This window comes from Danio aesculapii, chromosome 17 (assembly GCF_903798145.1).
Source record: "Danio aesculapii chromosome 17, fDanAes4.1, whole genome shotgun sequence".
NCBI lineage: Eukaryota > Metazoa > Chordata > Actinopteri > Cypriniformes > Danionidae > Danio > Danio aesculapii.
The window spans coordinates 51,427,945-51,449,428 of record NC_079451.1 but is presented as its reverse complement, the minus strand read 5'-3'; the positions used below and the strand labels follow the sequence as shown (position 1 = coordinate 51,449,428).

At 37.3% G+C, this 21,484-nt stretch overlaps 2 protein-coding genes across 2 annotated transcripts in view; both read left to right on the top strand.

Annotated features, from left to right (window-relative positions):
• The window catches only part of LOC130245123 (5'-3' exonuclease PLD4), a 21,412-nt gene extending 18,893 nt beyond the window's left edge, over positions 1-2,519 (top strand). Inside the window, exons 9-12 of the mRNA XM_056477787.1 lie at positions 263-402; positions 537-702; positions 928-1,024; positions 1,483-2,519. Coding sequence (XP_056333762.1) covers positions 263-402; positions 537-702; positions 928-1,024; positions 1,483-1,682 — 603 coding nt within the window. The 3' untranslated portion in view covers positions 1,683-2,519. The remainder of the gene's footprint in view (positions 1-262; positions 403-536; positions 703-927; positions 1,025-1,482) is intronic.
• A 5,808-nt stretch (positions 2,520-8,327) lies between these two features.
• Positions 8,328-20,537, top strand: srp14 (signal recognition particle 14). Its single transcript, XM_056477384.1, has 5 exons — positions 8,328-8,415; positions 14,423-14,495; positions 16,037-16,149; positions 17,994-18,026; positions 20,018-20,537. The coding sequence occupies exons 1-5, from the start codon at positions 8,392-8,394 to the stop codon at positions 20,105-20,107; spliced, it is 333 nt and encodes a 110-aa protein (XP_056333359.1). The 5' UTR covers positions 8,328-8,391; the 3' UTR covers positions 20,108-20,537.
• The last annotated feature ends 947 nt before the right edge of the window (positions 20,538-21,484 follow it).

The following is a 21,484-nucleotide window of genomic DNA, read 5'->3' as shown; positions in this document are numbered from 1 at the left end:
CAAACTGTCCCAACTTCAGGGATTGTCCCAATCAGGTTATACAAAAAACAAATGGAGCTGCACAACTATTCTCCACACTGATAATAATCAGTTTCTTGATCCTCGTATAAGATTAATGATTTCTGAAGCATCATGTGACTCAAGACTGAAATACTGATGCTGAATACAGTAAACTCACATAGAGAGGAGTACATCTTAATGCTAATGATATACTTTTCAATGTAATAGTAGTATAATGATCAGTGTATCTGCTCTTCATCAGGCCTCTCCACCAGCATTCTGTCCAGACTCTCGAACCCGTGATCTCTCCGCCATCCTGTCTGCCATCAGAGGAGCACAGAGCTTCATCCATGTGTCCGTCATGGAGTATTATCCTGCTTCCAAATACTTCCATCTCCACGGGTGAATATCAGCATCCAGAGTTCACTTCACTGTGTCCTGATTAGGGCTGTGCAGGAATAAAGCTGAAAAGGGCTGGAAAAGTAAACTGGGAACTTGACGCTTCATGCAGTGTGCGCTTGTGTTTTGTTTGTCAGGTACTGGCCGGTGCTGGAGGACGCTCTGAAGCACGCGGCATTCGACAGGCGTGTGGCTGTGCGTCTGCTAGTTAACTGCGGTCGAGAAAGTGATCCGTCCGTCTGGCCGTTTCTCCGCTCACTGGATGCTCTTCATTCGCCATCAGACAACATCAACATCGCTGTGGTGAGTCTGACCATAATATTCATTAGATTATGTTAGGGATTACAGGACGTCCAGGACGTTGTTTTTGCAGAATGAAGCCTGGCAGGTTTATCAGCAGCAGGACGCAAAGCGGAGCATAATTGCTGCCTTTCTTTTTTGTCATTTTTATTTTACCTGCAATTCAGGTTTATTTGCAGAGCAATTTTCTCTTTACAATAATTAGCGTTCATCCTCTATATTCCACAGAGAGTGTTCATTATTCCTGCAGGAAACCAGACACGCATCCCTTACACCCGAATCAACCACAGTAAATACATGGTGACTGATAAACTGGCCTATATAGGTGAGTGAGTGCATTTAAATACAGTCCATGATTAATTATTCTATTAGTCTTCAGCAAATCTTTCCAAAATGATGTTGAACAGTATTTCTTATTCAGAAAGTCTTATTTGTTTTATTTCAGCTAGAATAAAAGCAGTTTATAATTGTTTTAAAGCCATTTTAAGGTCAATATTATTAGCCCCCTTAAGCAATATTAGTTTTGGATTGTCTCCAGAACAAACCACTGTTATACAATGACTTGCCTAATTACCCTAACTTTAACCTAATTACCCTAGCTAAGCCTTTAAATGTCACTGTAAGCTGTATAGAAGTGTCTTGAAGAATATCTAGTCTAATATTATTTACTGTCATCATGACAAAGAGAAAAGAAATCAGTTATTAGAGATGAGTTATTAAAACTATTATGTTATTATATGTCTACTACTTTTGTCTTCAACTATATATTCTGCTGTTGTTCAGGGACGTCGAACTGGTCAGCAGACTACTTCAACACCACCGCTGGAGTGGGGTTAGTGGTTTCCCAGGATGCTTTGCAGGAAAACTCATTCCAGCAGCAGCTGAGGGCTGTTTTTCAGAGAGACTGGAGCTCTGAGTTCTCCATCCCTCTGTCTGAACTCCAGCACAACCACGACTGCGCTTTCCCCACACACATGCCATGATCACACACACACACACAGTTAGACATACACACACACATACACACAAACACAGGTGACATAAAGAGGTAAAGACATAAACACACAGGTCAAAAACACACACGTATACACAAACACACACAGGTGAGACACATACACAAGTGAGAAAAATACAAACACACACAGGCAAGATACACACACAGGTGAAATACACACACTTAAACACCACAGATACACACATATACACAAACTGGTAAGATATGTGCACACACACACACACACACACACGGGTGAGGCAGACAGACAGACTCACACACATTTATATATACAAACACACACACTGGTGAGATGCACGCACACACACACACACACAATTATATATACAAACACACACTGGTGAGATGCGCGCGCGCACACACACACACACACACACACACACACACACACACACACACATTTATATATACAAACACACACACTGGTGAGATACACACACACACACCTCACTGCACAGACATAGTATATCCCTTTCACACCTGCTATAAATAAGGGAAGCTTCCGGTCCGGCAGCCTGTGCTTCAGTTCAGTGTAAATCTGATTGAGGAGCTCAGGTGTAATGATAGAGGACTGCAGAGCTTTGCAGTATTATCAGTGTTTCAGCTCAAATGCACAGAAAGATTTGAACAAGCTCACCGTATAGAATTGAGCATTTCAGATTTCAGAAGTGACTTTTATAGTTTGTCCTCTGAAAAATGACTCCATATAGAAAATAAATGTAGAAATAATTCAAAATATTCATCTAAAATCTATTTTAATAATCAATAAAAGTGTATATTTTACAGGATGAGATATTTGAGTACATATTTCTGCTGTTTTTGTTGTTATTCTGTCATAATAATACTGTCTCCAGTGTAGTTGTATTTGTCTCTTTAATTGCAAACAAGCAAATCCATGCAAATGTCAACGTTGCCATGAAAAACTAAGTTTTCATTAATTTAGAAAAAGCGTTTACATGTGTAGGCTTGTATTTTACAGCAGTGGTTCCCAACCTTTTTTTGCCTGTGACCCCCTTTTCCACTGTAAAATATTGTAAGGCCCCCTCCACATTTAATGATATTAGGATGACAAGCTTACATAGCTGTCACTCTGATACAAGTTTTATTAATGGAGAAAATTACGAAGCACTGCATTGTTTGTGTGTTCTGTGTTTGTCTGAGAAAATGAGTCTTACCCAAATGTGAATATTCCATACAAGCTGAATCTGATTGGTCAATTCTTGTCATGTGACTCGCGGTGCGCTCGCGGGATTCATTGGCGTCACCTCCATTGGACACAACACACTTGTGCAAACTCTAGAAATACGCGATATGCAAACAGCCCCTAAAAGGCCGCTGTCATTTGCGATCTCCACCAGTTGATCTTCTAGCAGAGCCATGCTGGATTCACCTGATTTGTTGACCAATGTGTTGCGGATCCATTCCTTGGCAGTTCGTGGGTCCTTCACAGGGTGTTTCCCCCTTAGCAAAGAAACTTTCCAAAGACTTCTGTTTCCAACTCATTTTGCTGCTTGTGGGTTAAATTTGGGCGCTCAAGTGACCAAGATGTAAGTACGAGAATACGGTCATTTTTCTAAATAAAAGATGGTTCAGAAAGAAATAATGAATGATTTCTTGTGCAGCCTGGTACCAATTGATCCACAGACCGGTACCGGTCCGCGTCTCGGTGGTTGAGGACCACTGAGCTGGGGGATAAAATGAACTAAGGCAACATGATCATTCTCCTACATGTCCACTGCTGAGAAATGTTTTAAATACCCCCCCCCCCCCCCCCCCCCCCCACCCCCCCCCGCCCACAGAGCTCACTGAGGCCCTCTTGTGGGCCAGGACCCCCTATTGCGAACCACTCTTTTAAAGCACTTTAAAAACACTCAAATGTCTCTGTTAGTGTTATCAAACAATTATCTTTAATTTAGCAAAGTCACACAAGTGCCAATTTCACTTCGGTCGCGTCCATAACAGAGAGAGACGTCACATCCATAACGACGCTTTATCCTTATAAATGTAAAAATGTCAAATCAAATCAATCATGTTTGTTCAATAGTGAGCAGCTCTTATCCTTCTGATTAGCATTGTTTCTTTCGGGTTGTGCAGTTTAATTCACAGAATTTCTACTAAGTATGTTGTATACTGCAAACTTCTTTGGTCACATCCATAACGCATGTTTATTTCCCTCATTTAAAACTATTAAAAATGGATGTTTTTCTGATCTCGTAACTCTGTGGTTGGTAGATTTAGACAATATAAACAGACATTTCAATGTAATGTTAAGATAAACATTCTCTGGGAATTTATGTTTTGAGATTTTACTGCAACACAGGTTTTATGTCACATCCATAACGCTGGGATTGCTCAAATCAGAGGTCCTTTCTGCAGGTTTTGATCAATCTGTGCTGCATGAAAAACATCAGAAATGTGTTGTTATTTGTTGTATTGCCTCAGGGTGTTTTATGCAAGTCAGGTTCATATATTTTCAGCGCAGTTATAATGTTATTTTATTACAAATAAAAGAATTTGCTTTCATACGTTTGGATTGTTTTTGAGCAATCATGAGTTATCGATTCAAGCACATTTAATTTTATCATTCCAATGGGGTTAATAATACTGGGATTTTCCAGATTAAGTGAACAAAGACTAAACATTTTTGATAGACTAGCACGAATAGAATGATTTCTACCAAGGAACTCGCTTCTCAAGCCTCCCGCCTATCCATAGATCCATATCATTCAAATAGCATGAAGTAATTCGACTGCAAGGGTCCAGGCAATCCAATCCGCAAAACATTAGTCCACAGCATATGCATAGTTATCATCCAAACTACTCACTGGAGTGCGTTCAGTAGCGTCTCCAGTCACAACACTAGTGATTTTGGTCAACAAAATGGCAGCTGACCTTTTGCACTTTGATTGACACTCCTTTGAGCCAATAGCTGAAAAGAGAATCAAATGATCTCTAAAAAAACTTGAGATGGTCCCGCCCTCTCTCTTGGCAGATTAAGAATGGACTCTGAAGATTAATACACAGCTATTGGAAAACATTCAACACATCGAGCACAGATGTCCAATTGTAATATGCCAGTGATTCATGCTCATACACAAGGTGTCATATGTAAGTTTATAATGGCAAATCGGTTGGACGTGAAAAAAGAAAGAAAAAAAATCCCCTCTTGATTGCTATAAATAGGAGGAGGACATTTCTGACAAATGAAGTAATGTTTCACCCATTGACATTTTGCATTTCTATATCACAAAAGGGGTTTAAACTCCACTTCACTATCACTTCACCTACTCAGTCTTCAAGAGGTACTTCCAGGACCACCAGACAAGCCACAGCCCATATCCTCAGCACTCCATCCATCTGCCATCCTATGGGGGGACGAATGCTCAACTCTACCATCCTTGCGCATTGTGACAACGAAACTATCGTACCATGCATCAACAAAAGGCACTTCCATTCACAGTTGCCAATGCCCTTATCAAGACGCCTCAGATGGATATCAGCTAAAACAATTCATTACGTCTGCTGTACATGTACCCTGTTGTAAAAAATTTCTGATTCTCTCTTGTTTCTCATTTCAGAGATAATGACAGACGGTTCCAGAAGCTGACCCTCATCCAACCTATTACACTCCACATCTATTCCAAATACAATCACACTCTACACAAAGCATACATTTCCACTCACACAGCCTCGACTCCATATTCACACTAGCCTTTTTAGTTTGAGAGGTTCTGAACTAACATCAAATTTCAATCCCACTATCATCTCACCATATCTGATCTAAATTTACAGGATGAAGAAACTCTCTTTCATTATAAAGCAAAGCAAAACAGATCAATTTCGCCAAGCACATTCTATATATAGTTTTGATATCCTCTCCCCCCCACACCCATTCCAAACCCTCATAGCATTCTTACACCACAGGAGAGCAATACCACCTCAGGGAAACCCAGCTGATCCTCTCCAGCCGACTTCCACCCACATGCATTTCTAGGTGAAGCACGACTCTGCCATTTCCCCCTATTCTCTCTCCTATTACCATAGGAGCTCCTTCACTACGCTTTCCCCCTTTTTTCTTCCTTAAACTTTTTCCCTCCAAACTTGAACTACCATACTTCTATTCACTTTCATTCACCACAGCTCTGACCCATTTAGGGGTTGCCCCGAGCTTCAGTTGCTGCAGCAGCGACGCTCTAAACGAGCTCATATACACTTACATTTCCATTGCCTCCATACTGACCCACTGCACCTCTGCAGCAGCAGAGACGCTTCACTGAGCTACAACTGCAGTGATGCTCTAGCTGAGCCCTTATTCGCTTTCATCTCTACATATCACTACCGATAGTATTTAACATTGCTGCGGGCGCGCACATTGCCTCCATACTGACCCACTGCACCTCTGCAGCAGCAGAGACGCTTCACTGAGCTACAACTGCAGTGATGCTTTAGCTGAGCCCTTATTCGCTTTCATCTCTACATATCACTACCGATAGTATTTAACATTGCTGCGGGAGCATTCAAAACGCTAAAATACTGACTACCACTGCACCTCTGCAACAGCAGAGACGCTCCGCCGAGCCTTATTCTCCCTCTGCACCACTGCACAGCAGTGACGCTCTGCCTGAGCTCACACTAGGGTTGGGCGATGTCGACCAGATGTCTAATGTGAAACATTGCGATGGACGATGGCATCGTCGTCCTAGGCAGAGGTAAATAAATTATTTATGAATAATTAATTCATTACGAATTAATTATTTAAAGCCTACCGTTTCAACTACCTGACCCGCATGGTCTTTGTTTTACCCATAACCAAATCATAAATAAATAAAGATCAGTTACACACAACATTACCATCTGTCAATCACTTTTCCACAGCACAGGCTGTGTGCACGCGAGCCATACACTTATTTAAACATGTCTTATGATAATACTATGTAGGCACATTTATACATACAGTTTCAAAACTTTTACAACAACCCTAAAGCAAAACAAAATGTATATAAATTATATACTATAAACAAATACGCAAAAACACATAGACCTACGTGCCTTTAGGATAGTTTTTTACGTGGGAAATACGTTTCGTTTTGCTTTAGGGTTGTTGTAAGAGTTTTGAAACTGTATGTATAAATGTGCCTACATAGTACTATCATAAGACATGTTTAAATAAGTGTATCGCTCGCGTGCACACAGCCTGCTTACCTTAGTAACAGATGACTGAAATGAGGCATGAGGGACATATATCTATATGCCTGCAAATCCCATCATGCACACAGAACAACATTCAATATTCTTTTGAGTCACGAAGTACAGCTAAAAGCAGCCCATACAGTCACATCTGCTACACATTTTAAGGAGGAGTGTAAATACTGCAGTTATGATGGTGTTAAATGTGTTCAGATGAAGAAAAAAACGAGGAAAAATCCTTTGATCATGTTAAAATCAGTTCATATGTCTGTATTTTTACACATTTATTCACATATTTGCATTACTGAGAGCAGGAAAGAGACAGGCTGCAGTGGTAAGCTGTATCTCCATAATAGCGTTTAATTAAAATAAATGATCAACAAATGCATCTGTCTTGACAGTCTTTACAAGTGAAGGCATTATCTACACACAATATGAATTCCCAATTAGAAAAACACTACAAACTATAAAATACTATTGATGAAAATACTTTAATAACAGACAAATCCAAATGCCCAACGCAAGCGAGCTGCGCTCTAGACCAGTTCAGCTCAATGACGTATAATGTCTCCGACACCGCCTGTAGTCCCATTTAGCAACTTGATAACAACTGTCTTTTTAAAGAAGCGTAACCGATTTAAAAACTCAAGAGTGTGATGTAACTGATGTGTTTTATGTCATAGAGTAAAACGTGAAAGTATCTTGAGTTTGTGTTAGCCACAAACCTTATTTAAGCGATTTATCTGAAATCCCATTGAGAAAACCCATTGATTTGGGACGAGGGAACCGGAACTGCTAAAATGCTAACTCGCTTCCGGGTTTTTGCATACAAATTGATGTCATAGTTCCTCCACTCTATAGATGAGTCCTAGAAACAAATGACTAAATAAATAAATAAAAAATAAAACAGTACGTTGAACTATATATAGTACTTACAAAAGCTGAAAGTGTAATTAATTTTTCAGTTTTAGTTTTTTTTCCCAATGTTTGTCCTTCAAGCACTTTAACCACAGCAATACCACAAAAAACTTTAACTTTTTCCCCACATTCAGTCATTATAGCTAGTAAACACAACATGTTTACATGTTAACATTTAGCCGCTGAAATTTGAGGGTTAGCGATGGGTAAAACCGCAAATCGGTGTAAATCAAAATATTTATTTAATATTTAACGGTTAATAACGGTTTATAACGGCTGAAATTTGAAATTGAAAGGGTTGACAACAGGTAAAACTACAAATGGCTGTGCAAAAACGGTGTAAGTATGAACTATAAGTATTTACCAAGGCTGAAGTTACCGCTGAGATTTATTTATTATTATTTTATTCAGACTTAATAATTCGCCTCAGCGGAGAAGTGTTTTTTTTTGGCTCTAGCCGCTAGAAGGCGATAGCGACGTAATGCTACCGGAAGGAAGAACACTGTGAGGGGCGGAGCCTGAGCGCAGATGAGCGACGTGTTCTACTGGCGCTGCTCATTCATCGCTCCAACATGGTGTTATTAGAAAACGACGCGGTAAGAACACTATAAACATTATATTTACTCTTCATCTGTTTATAATGTGCATGATATGTGGAGGATGTTATATGTGTTTGCGGTTTAATCACGCGGTGTCGAGCTCAAACATGTTAGCACGCTAAAGCTCCCAAACACTCCACACTGATTAGCAACTAACTAACAGCTCAAATTCAACAGTGAAATAACGATTATATTAGTTTAATACAGTCTTATTGTGTTTATAAACGCTTCTCAGACGCGTCTGATGGAGTTTAAAAGGAGAAATCAAAGTTATTCACACATTTCTGAATCATAATAAAGTGTAAAAGGGTGTCAACTGGGGTAAAGTTAGCTTTATATTTGCACATTCAGACTTTCTCCTTATAGAAAAGTGTCATTAGTAAATTGTTAATATGGAAATCATATCATCAAGCAATGACTACCAAAGTACAACACTGTTCTCAGTCAGTTAGGTAGTGCTAATGTTGTTTTGAAGTCAGACTTGGATACCATTTCAGGCCCAATGTTTAAATTAGCATGATAAACAATGTAGAGACGCTGTCAATGTTAAAAATGAACCAACTTTACCTCAAAAGAATCAATTCACTAATAATAATTGGTTTTATATTCACACATAGTTCAGTGACATGCTCCATATATCTACTAAATATTGGGTGTGAAATCACATGTAAGTATGACTTTAAAACAACATTAGCACTAGTTTTGACTGTACTTTGTGCAGTCATTGGGCTGATAATATCAATTCCCTATTTAGAATTAGCAAGTAACACTTTTCTGAAATAACATTATCAAGGAGAAAGTCTGAAGGTGTGAATATAAAACCCAGTTTGCCTCAATCTCCTACTTGTCATCAAGAATTGTTCATTTATTTATTTCATTAGTGGAAAAGAAATTAAGGCTTTTGAGTACAACTTGCAGGATTTCTCTTCATGTAGTGGACTTGAGTTGTTTAAATTAGTTTCAGTGCAGATTAAAACACTTTAAATCATCAGGAATAAGAGACTTAGAGAAACAATCTGTCATTTTCTAAAAATAAATAAACGTTCATGTACTTTTTAACCACAAAAGCTCATCTGACACTAGGCCGGTCACAATAATCAATATATGTACTTATCGCACAACACAGACATGAGATCAATCATTTCTGGTGATGCAATATATATATCGCCCATACTTAAAAAACAATTCTAGCAACATTTTAGCTGATTGTGCATCTTGATAAGTATGGTTAATAATCACTATAGTAATTACTTTAAATTACTATAGTATATTCTCATGTGTGTGTCTGACAGCTGAAAATAGATCTGGCAGGAGATATCGCAGCTTATGTTACTCTTTACCTTGCAATTATTTTTTGTTAACATCAATTATTATTTATTTAGGATATGTGTTTTCACATTCTGAGTCCAATGCCTGATTATTAAACTGTTAAAATGACTATAATGAAATCAAATATTCTTAATAATAAAATATGAAGTGTTTGGAGGAGTGCACTTGCATTATGATGTTGTCATTCTGGTGTTATATAATGATGAGTGGAATAAAATGGTCTTAAAATGGCAATAATATCGTTTATTGCAATATATATTAGTGCAATATATCGTACAATAAAATATAGATATCGTAACAGGCCAATCTGACGCTAGCTCTGCAAATGATTGAGGTAAAGTTGGTTTTACATTCACACAGTTAGACTTTCCCTAATAATATAATATCAGAAGACTATTATTTACTAACTCTACACAGTAAAATAATTTAATCAGCCAATGACTATCAAAGTACAATGTTCACAATCAGTTAAATGGTGCTAATGTTGTTTTGAAGTCATACTTGCATGTGATTTCAGACCCAATATTCAAAGTAGCATGATAAATAGGGTTGGGTACTGAAACCCGGTGCCATACCTTTGGAACTGGTGTGTATATATATATATATATATATATATATATAAAATTTTTATTTTTTTGTCAATTAATTTGGTGGCTAAAAAGTATTGGTTCAGGCACCGGTACAGTTTTAAAAGTATTGATTTAGCACCGGTATCAGAAAAAAACCCAAACGATAGCCAACCCTAATAATAAACAATATAGAGACCCTTTTACAAGCTGTCGCTGTTCAAAACTGAAGAAATGTGTGAATATAATAGCAACTTCACCTCAATCATTTCCAGAGCTATTGTCAAAGGGGGTACTACTGAATACACACTGTTCTGTCTATTTCTGTGAAACGTATGGAGAAGGACTCAGTAAGCAGGTTAAAGGTGTGATATTTTGACAGACTGAGTTTCATTGATGGTAAAACACATGAGCTGTATTAATGAAGATATTAGACTAATGATAATAATAAACATGCCTGTTGTCAAGATTCTGCTTCAGTTTGGCCACAAGGAGCTTTTGTTCATCACATTGTTTATTTTTCTCTCATCTGCTTGACTTCTGTTTGTCAGTCTTCAATACTCTGAATGTATTTTTCCAGTCTGACTGATTAATACGGCCCAAACATGATGATAATTGATCATTTTCAGCAGCAATCGTTTGCAGAATATGTGAGTTTTGTTTGTTCAGTGCTTTGTTTACATTCTACTCTCCAATATGATGTACCTGATGGGAAAATAATGTTGATGTGCAGCTGAACACACACACACACACACACACACACACACACACACACACACACACACACACACACACACACACACATCAGATCAGGAATAATCCAGATGAAGCAGCTGCACACATTGCCTGCTTTTTTTGGTTTATTTTATTTATTCCGCTAAATATTAAAACTCTGCTCTGTTATTTATTGAGAAGTAAGGATGACTTGTTTAATGTTTGGACATTGCTGAAGCCAAAGCTAACACACGTTCTGAAGCAGTAGCGGGACAACTGCTTTTCTGTTTGACCACTCAAGAAATCAACATTTATTATTATTATTTCGTTCTGATTATAATTCTATGTTCTGAAAATCTCATTCATTTCCATGTGCATCAGTCAGTTTAATTAAACTTCAATAAAACAAACATGCTGCTTTTTTAATGTTGCTTTTTTATTTGTATTTAAAAGGGAAGCAAGTGAAACAAATAAGAGAGTAGTAGGAGGAAACAGTGAAAATAAACTACTTCTGTTTACCTGTAGGCAGGAGCAGGGGTCTGTTCTTCGTACGTGGATTTGATAACGAGTCATTAGGTGTTTCGTGATGACGCGGCTACGAAACACAAGTAGTTGCGTGCGCAAACCCGGGAGATTTGAAACCTGCGGCCCCGCCCACTAACAGAAAAAAAGCAACACACACACACACACACATCGATTTGACATGAACCAGGATCGTTTGGTTCTTCAAAAATCTTTTGAGAGTTGTTGTCATAGCAACAGTTCTGGTAGCTCAAACCTGCTAGGAAGCAGGTTCATTTCACATAAAGATCAGGTCAGCTCAAGCAAAGATAAGACTGAACGTATGTACCAAATGCTGATATTTTCTTACAGTGGTTATAATTTACACTTAAGAAAATAGTAAATATATATTTTTATATATGAAGTTAAATAAATAAATATATATATATATATATATAAATATAAAGTTAAAAATATATATTAATAAAACTTTTGCAATCTGTACTTCAAAATAAAGTACAGACTGCCAAATTTTTAAAGAGAAAATTTATAGATATGAACTTTGTTGATACAAACGTGTAAATGCACAATATTCGACTTTAAACAATAAAATAAAAGATAATTTCTGCAGTCGTGCACGTGTTTTGACCGCTAATATACCAGTCATTTGATGCTTCAAAAAAGTTGCAGACAACTTTACCGATATTAAAATGCTTTTTTGATGCAAAATTCATTTATGCAGTTATTCCTTACATTGATTAAAAAAATAAATAAATAATAAAGAAAATCTTCCCCAAATGTAGAACTAAATGCATTGTCTTTTTTGTCCTTTAACGACTTTGAAAGGGTAATACATATTTTCATCTCGACTCGGCTAGATTATTGTAATGCCCTCTATGTGGGCATTAGCCATACCTCCATCACTCGTCTGCAGAGGGTGCAGGATGCTGCTGCACGTTTGCTGACGGGGACACGCAAACGGGACCACATTACACCTCTACTGGCATCTCTTCATTGGCTTCCTGTACAGTTTAGGAGACATTTTAAGATTTTAGTTTTGCTTATTAAATGCCTAAATGGACTAGCACCAAGATACTTGTCCTCATTAATCCAATTGTACACTCCATCAAGGGCACTTAGATGTGCTGATCAGCTACTTTTGGCTGTTCCACGCGCAATGTTAAAAACCAGGGGGAACCGTGCCTTTGCAGTGGTGGCCCCCAAACTTTGGAATAATTTGCCTCCCTACATTAGGCAGGCCGCAACCCTTTCTGCTTTTAAATCAAGTCTTAAACCCATTTTTATTCTTTAGCTTTTAATAGCATATGAGAGTCATGTGTCTGTTGAATGTGTCCTTTGTCTTATGGTGTATGTATATTTGGTAAGCACTTGTTGTTTTTAAAAAGCACTTTATAAATAGACTTTAAAAAAAAAACTAAATACATTGATATACATTGAAATACATGATGAAAACTCTTGACACATGGAAGTGTAAAGCCTGCAGATCACAACAAATGTTACTGCGTGTCATATTTACCAAACTGTTTAGTGTTTACTGCTAATTTGATGCAATTTTGCTCACATGGATAATTGAATATTAATCAGATGATGTCATTACGCTGCTGTGCCGTCAGCCAATCGTTGCATTGCTGATCATGATAGAGGATTGATAGATCTGTCCTTCACAACACGGTGCGATCTCAGATCAGTTCATCCAGACATTTTAATCTGATTCACCAACTTGTTTGAAGAACCAAATTAGCCAGAGATCAGTTATCAAGATTAACAGATCCAGGATCTGCCAAATCATCTTAGATCATTTAAGCAAGGTATGAAGAACGGACCCCAGGGCAAAACTTTGATACTGCAGATGGGAAAATTAACGAGACTGAAGAATTCCCTACTTCCTGTAACAATCTTTAATGGAGGTGGCTGCCTCGTAATTCTCTATGCAGGAAAAACACAGGATTGGATAGCTGAGTGTGTGTGTGTGTGTGTGTTTGTTAGGGTTATAATTGATCAGCACACCAGTTGAGAATACATGAGATTTCTTGCTAAGTATAACCAGAACAGAGTGAAACTTTTCATTTGCATGTGTTTTAAAGACATTTCGGGTGACGCAGTGGCGCAGTAGGTAGTGCAGTTGCCTCACAGCAAGAAGGTCGCTGGTTCGAGTCTCTGCTCAGCTGGTGTTTCTGTGTGGAGTTTGCACGTTCTCCCTGCATTCTCGTGGGTTTCCTCCGGGTGCTCCGGTTTCCCCCACAGTCCAAACACATGTGGTGCAGGTGAATTGGGTAGGCTAAATTGTCCGTAGTGTGTGTGTTGTGGATGTTTCCCAGTGATGGGTTGCGGCTGGAAGGGCATCCGCTGCGTAAAAACGTGCTGGATAAGTTGGCGGTTCATTCCGCTGTGGCGACCCCAGATTAATGAAGGGACTAAGCCGAGAAGAAAATGAATGAATGAATAAAGCCATTTCAGAAGAGTTTAAAGCATTCGGACACAACAAGTACATTTGTAACTTTAATGAAGAGTTCCTTTACTGAATTATGACCACACTGAAGACTACACTGTGTTATTTTACATTTCATTATTTATGTTCTGTAGCTGAATACAGTTTGACTTGAACAGAAAACCATTAAACACTGTTATAGTTTTTGCTTGCACGTTGTTTATTTTTCTCCATGATTCTCACTCTTACAGATTCACCATAATCAATCTAAATGAATGATTTCTGTACAAATAGAGCTATTCAAGCCATCTGATGAACTATTCATATTACAATATATATCATCGCAGAAAAACCAATCGCAATGTCAGATTTGTCCAGTGTCATGCAGCCCGAGTGTGTGTGTTCAGAGCTGATGTGATGTTGTTTTTCTCTCCTGTGTGTTCAGTTTCTGACAGAACTGACTCGGCTCTTCCAGAAGTGCAGGACCAGCGGCAGCGTCCTCATCACCCTCAAGAAGTGTACGAGCACCAACTACACTTTCAATCTTTAGCATTCATTTTCTTTACTTTAATAGAATTATTGTGAAATCACTTGTTTTTATTAACATCTTTATTTCCCAGTTATTTAGTTTGTCTTAAAGGAATGGAAGATTTAGCCTTTTTTAACTTCTAGAGCATAAAAACACCATCATATGTGTGCAGATATTCAGAAACATGCTCAGTGAACATTCCTGTTTATCTGAGAAACAATGCTGAAGTCAAGATATTCTGCTTTGAACATGTGTGTTATGTGCCGGAACAGCTGTCTGTCTTTGTTTTGATCTTTTAACCCGCCCACTGCCAGTTTAGCCAATTATATTTCAGCACCCGTGTTTCTTGGTGGAAAACAGCGTATTTCATTCATTCAGTCAGGAAGACTCTTAAAGCATGCGTCCATGACTGAAATGTGACCTCCAGTGGACAGTAGCAGACGCTGAAATGAGACGCAGATTCAGAGTACCACGAGGTTATTAATTAGCAAATAATATAAATATTACGAGTGTAAACATTAGGTGAGCAGGTTACATTGTAACCCTGTGTCCTAACAACACACATGACTAGATTTGCAGTGATGAGCAATCTGGCTGTTTGCACCAGACGAAACACGACAGTAATGTAAACACAGCCATTCAGAAGCACAGAATAGTGCACTCACTGCACTCCAGTAAAATGGTGAGGTCTATAATCTAATTAATACATATTAAAGCTCTTTAACATGATTAAATGTAGATGCTGAATCACTGATATGTGTTGGTTTGCACTGAGTCTCAGCTCTGAGGTTAAATTTCAGATGGTTTATTTCATTCTCCAGATCTGAGCTGAACTATCTGCTGCTGCTTTCAGGAGTACGGCAATAAATGTGATGTAAAATGGCATTCAGACTCACATTATTAGCCTTTAACACTGAATAAAGCACATGAGCTGTACCTGAGCTGATCATTGTCAGTTTTCTGTTGTTCAGCTGTGTGAAATAGAAATCATTTCTAAAATATAAATTCCAAATGTTGAACAAAAGCTAAATCAGCCTTTAGGCTCGATCGTCAGACTCACTCCTGTTGGTCCTCAATCTGGCAACTTGCGCATGCGTTTTGACCCAGCAATGCAATACCTAGTTCAACCACTGGGTGTTTAAAGCTGCCAAAGTGACATTTCTGTTGTCTGAAAATATAGTTTATATTTATACCCAGTTATTTTAGTCCTTAAACTTACACTTCTTGCTATTCCTTTTATTTGTGTCTATTTTTTATACTTTTATGTAATATTAATAGTACATTTAAGTCTTAATTTGGATTGTTCCCATATTGTGTAATACGTTTTGTATATGTTTTAATAGTTTTACTTTTTTAAATATAATGTGTTCATAAAGAGGATCTAATTTGTTCATATTTAAGACTTAAAAAAGAAAAAGTATATTATAAAGATGTTGTTATTTAGGAATTATGTATTTATATTACACATGTACACACAGTATATTATGCACAAATACAAATAAGTAATTTTCAAATCGGACTTTTGTGCAGATGATGGCAGAACGAAGCCCGTGCCGAGGAAAGGCCATCCGGAGACGTTTGAGCCGGCGGATAATAAATGTCTCCTCAGAGCTTCAGACGGCAAGAGGAAAATCAGCACAGTGGTGAGAAACACACAACATTCACACACTTGCAGATATACACATCAGTGTGTCAGGATCGGTGCACTCATACAGTCAGACGTTCATTAAACTCTCGAGTGCAGAAATGTAGAAACACTAAATCAAACTAGTTCACTCCTTTCAGGATTATAATAAAGTGTTTGTTATTAATAAGCTTTAAATGTCATGTTAATCACATTAGCATGCTAAAACAGGCTTCCTTGTGGAATTTCAAAATACATGATTTCAGAAAATATTTATTTAAAAGCTATTAGGGTATCTGTATGAACTTAAAAAAACTTGAGCTTTAAAAAAGGTAAACACACACGCACACGCACACACACACACACACACACACACACACACACACACACACGTATTAGTGATGGACGAAAAATCATTGTATTCAAAATAAAAGTTTTTGTTTTGACATAAGATGTGTGTGTATTATATATAAATTTATTGTGTATCTCATACACACTCGTACATAGAAACAAAACTATACTAAACAATTTTGTTACTCAGATATTTAAATTTATAAATAAAAATATTACATATATATATATATATATATATATATATATATATATATATATATATATATATATATATATATATATACACACACACACACACACACACAGTTGAAGTCAGAATTTTTTTTCTTCTTTTTTTAATGTTTCCCAAATGATGTTTATCAGAGCAAGGAAATGTTCACAGTATGTCTGATAATATTTTTTCTTCTAGAGAAAGTCTTATTTGTTTTAATCTGGCTAGTATAAAAGCTCAGTTATTAGAAATGAGTTATTAAGACTATTATGTTTAGAAATGTGTTGAAAAAAAAATCAGCTCTCCGTTAAACAGAAATTGGGGAAAAAAAAAAAACAGGGGGCTAATAATTCTGAGTTCAACTGTGTGTGTATGTGTATGTGTGTATATATATATATATATATATATATATATATATATATATATATATATATATATATATATATATATATATATTAGTGGTGGCCTGTTAACGTGCTGCGTTAACACGAGACTCGTATTGCACAATAAAAAAAGATATCCCCGTTAATCTCAAAGTTGGGTTGGGAGCTGGGTCTGTTCTACGCGAGTTATAATGACTTTCACCTTGATATTTTAATTAAAAGTCCTCTTCTGAATCAAATCAGCAGGATGCCCTTCTGGCTCTTTCTCTTACTCTGAAGACACTCCTGACTACGCTTACACGGACATCTGTAGTCTAGTTATTTGCCTTAATAGACAATAATATAATGAAGGTGTTTACCTGAAGTGCTGTAATGTAGGAGTTTCCTGTAATTCAGTTTTTACATTTCATTCATGCCCCCATGACAAACTGGACTATTAGATGCAAATAAGGAGTAAGGACTGGTGAGAGTGTTATGGAATTTAATAACACACATCGAATGGAAAGAAAACAACATCTGCATTTTGATGTGTGTGTGTGTGTACGATCCTTTACTGACAGACGTGTGTGTGGATATTGTCAGAAAATATGGTGAAAAGTCCTACATGACGGTAATAGTTTGATTGCGGTGTTTACTTCAATAATGCCTCTAATATCTGCAGACTCCACGTCTCCACAAGGTGATCAGAAATCACTGTTTGGAGCTTGTGTAGGCCTTCAGTTCAACATTCATGTTTAACGGAATAAACAGTTAGTAAACACAAGTGAGGAAAAAATGGTCTGTATGATTAACATGTTAGAAATATCTGTAATGCGCATTCGTCATTTCTTGTTTCATTTTTGCCATTATTTTTGGTTTTTATTGTTCCTCAATGTGATCTGGATGATATTTATCGTCTGTTGTAATGTTTTTCAGGTCAGCACCAAAGAAGTAATAAAATTTCAAATGGTGAGTTTTCATTCTTACACTGTTCAGCATATATATATATGAGTTCACCCCCACAAATCTCATCTATATGAATATTTTCTGTAGGATGTTTTACAATATTATATTTGTGCATATGTACATTAGATTAGTCAGTACTGAAACCAAATCTGGAGCTATTCTAACAAAATAACTTACGATAACGCTCTAAAAACTAGCACAGCCAAATTTATATGCTATAAAACAAATATTAAATACAAATTTAAAAAGAGGAAAAATCAAGAGAAGAAAAAAATTAGTTGAAATTTTAAAGTTTGTATTGTTTTTTTTTGCAATATTTAGCTTGAAACTGAATTCAAGCAAAATATGGCAAAAAAAAAACTATAAAACTTAAAAATTTCAACTAATTTTTTTCTTCTCTTGATTTTTCCTCTTTTTAAATTTGTATTTAATATTTTTTATTTGTATTACCTTTCAATTTCTCAATGTTTAGTGACTAAGATATATTTTTAATAAATCTGTTCTGTTCAAATGCACCAAAATACACTGCCCATATTCACTGAGAAATGGAGGAAAATATTCATTTTCAAAATGAGCTGTACTCAATTACGCTGAGCACTGTATATATGTGTGTGCGTGTGTGTGCGCGTGTGTGTGTGTGTGTATATATGTGTATATATATATACCGTATTTTCCGCACTATAAGGCGCACCTAAAAGCCTTAAATTTTGTTATAAAACGGCCGTGCGCCTAATAATCCAGTGCGCTTTATGTGTGCACAGAGTTCAAAAATCTGTAAAAATGTTGTGTGATTTCGGAAAGCGCTCCGCTTGATTGGCTGTCGGAGCATTTCCCGCCGACACAGAGACGTAAAACGTACACTCCGTACGCAGCAGCAATAAACCAATCAAAACAGGGCGTTTAAAGTGAAGTTGCGAGCTGCGTGGGAGCAATGGATGACAGACGGCGAACACACTTTTACTAAGACTGGTAGGCAGCGCCGGGCGAGTTACGCCACCATATGTGAATAAATTGTGGATGCCTGGGCTAAGGTGTCTGCTTTAACTGTTGTCCGAGCTTTCGCAAAAGCCGGCATCATTGCTGAACAGCCACCCGGCAATGAGACTGACTCAGACAATGATGAGAGAGAACCCGGCGTGTTTGATGACGAAACTGCCCAGCTGTTCAATTCAGACACAGAAGATGAGGACTGATTAAAAAAATAATGTGAGTGTATTGTTAAATAGTACAATAATGTTAAACTAAACTGTTTTGCTTCCATTACCTTTTTTTTACAGTGTATTTTAGCGTGCGCCTTATGTATGGGTTAAGTACAGAAATAGACCCCGTAATTGAGACTCATCTTATAATCCGGTGCGCCTTATAGTGCGGAAAATACGGTATATATAAATCTGTGTTGTTTGCAAAACCTAGATATCAATTCACATCATGGCTGCACAGTATATTAAAAAATTACATTATTCTAATATACTATATCTATAGCATCTGTATTGCAGAGAGTTACAATTAAATTACATTATATTTAATGATAATGAACACTAATGTCAGGTTTAATCTTTCTGTTTAGTCTGAATTAGATTTAATTAGATCAGAAACTATTACTTATAGTGTATTACATACAAATAAATAAATCTAGAAGTGAAAAACAGAAATTATACTGAATATTATTCATATTATGTTATTAAATTACCTATTAAGTGTATTTTATTAACGTTTTCCCCTACCTCAACCCTCACAATAATGCAAAAACAGTAATTATACTGAGTATTGTTCATAGTATTAATTAAATTGTATTTTATTAATGCCTAGCACTACTCTAAACCCAACCCTTACAGTAACAGCAGTTATGGTTATACGATACTTGTATGATTGTAATAATGTAAATAATAATAATCATTATCAGATGTCTCTCTTCTAGCCTTTACCCATATATTCCCCAATATTGTGCCGTTTTCCTGTATAAATATATGCATTTGCGTTTATTTCCCTTTCAGGCGTATTCGAACTTGTTGCGAGCGCACATGGACGGCTTGAAAAAGAAGGACAAAAAGAGTAAAAGCAAGAAAACTAAAGCCACACAGTGAGGAGATTTACACAGTGCCACGAGCCGTTTCCCATCAGCCACTGCAGCACCAGGATAAATAACAGCGTCTACAGCCGGACTGAACTTTACTACACAAATACTAGAGTAAAATAATTCCAGCTGTAATGAAGCTCGGCCTGTTCTGTTGCTCACAGCTTCATTATTCAAGCCATGTTTTGAGTAAATCAGTGTTTTCTATGGTGAGCCGACAGGAGCTCACTGCTTTTATTTCAGTTTTGGATGAGATGAATTTTCTAAAGTCTAAAAGGAGATCTCCTTACTGTCATTTTGTTTCTGATTTGGCATGAGCGTGGAGTTCTTTTCTTAAATATATGATTCTGGTTTGTTTTGCCATCGTTTTTTTTTTTTTTTTAGACATGAACGAATCCACCCTTGTAGATCTGCAAATAAATTATGTTTATTGCATTTGACATCATTAATCACTGGCTTTACTGTTTTATAATGGGGTCTATTTATTTCTGTTGATGGATTTAGAAAGAGCAACAGCATTATATTAACAGATGCAATATTTTGTTTTAATAATACACTCACTGGCCACTTTATTAGGTACACCTGTCTTAACTGCTTATTGGGATTTCTAATCAGCCAATCACATGGCAGCAACTCGATGCATTTAGACATGGTCAAGATGATCTGCTGTTGGTGCCAGATGTGCTGGTCTGAGTATTTCAGAAACTGCTGATCTACTGGGATTTTCACACACAACCATCTCTAGGGTTTACAGAGAATGGTGCGACAAAGAGGAAATATCCAGTGAGCGGCAGTTCTGTGGGCGCAAATGCCTTGTTGATGCCAGAGGTCAGAGGAGAATGGCCAGACTGGTTCCAGCTGATAGAAAGGCAACAGTAACTCAAATAAGCACTCGTTACAACCGAGGTCTGCAGAAGAGCATCTCTGAACACACAACACGTCCAACCTTGAGGCGGATGGGCTACAGCAGCAGAAGACCACACCGGGTGCCGCTCCTGTCAGCTAAGAACAGGAAACTGAGGCTACAATTCACACAGGCTTACCAAAACTGGACAATAGAAGATTGGAGAAACGTTGCCTGGTCTGATGAGTCTCCATTTCTGCTGATAGTTGGGGCAGAATTTGGCCTCAACAACATGAAAGCATGGATCCATCCTGCCTTGTATCAACGGTTCAGGCTGGTGGTGGTGGTGTAATGGTGTGGGGGAGATTTTCTTGGCACACTTTGGGTCCATTAGTACCAATTGAGCATGGTGTCAACACCACAGCCTACCTGAGTATTGTTGCTGACCATGTCCATCCCTTTATGACCACAGTGTCTCCATCTTCTGATGGCTACTTCCAGCAGGATAACGCACCATGTCATAAAGCATGAATCATCTCAGAC

Bases quoted from the DNA above. Each gene is read 5' to 3' on its own strand.
- srp14 (XM_056477384.1), top strand. From the start codon at position 8,392: ATGGTGTTATTAGAAAACGACGCG. The intron at 8,416-14,422 runs GTAAGAACACTA...CTGTGTGTTCAG, and splicing joins TGTTATTAGAAAACGACGCG to TTTCTGACAGAACTGACTCG. The intron at 16,150-17,993 runs GTGAGAAACACA...AATGTTTTTCAG, and splicing joins AGAGGAAAATCAGCACAGTG to GTCAGCACCAAAGAAGTAAT.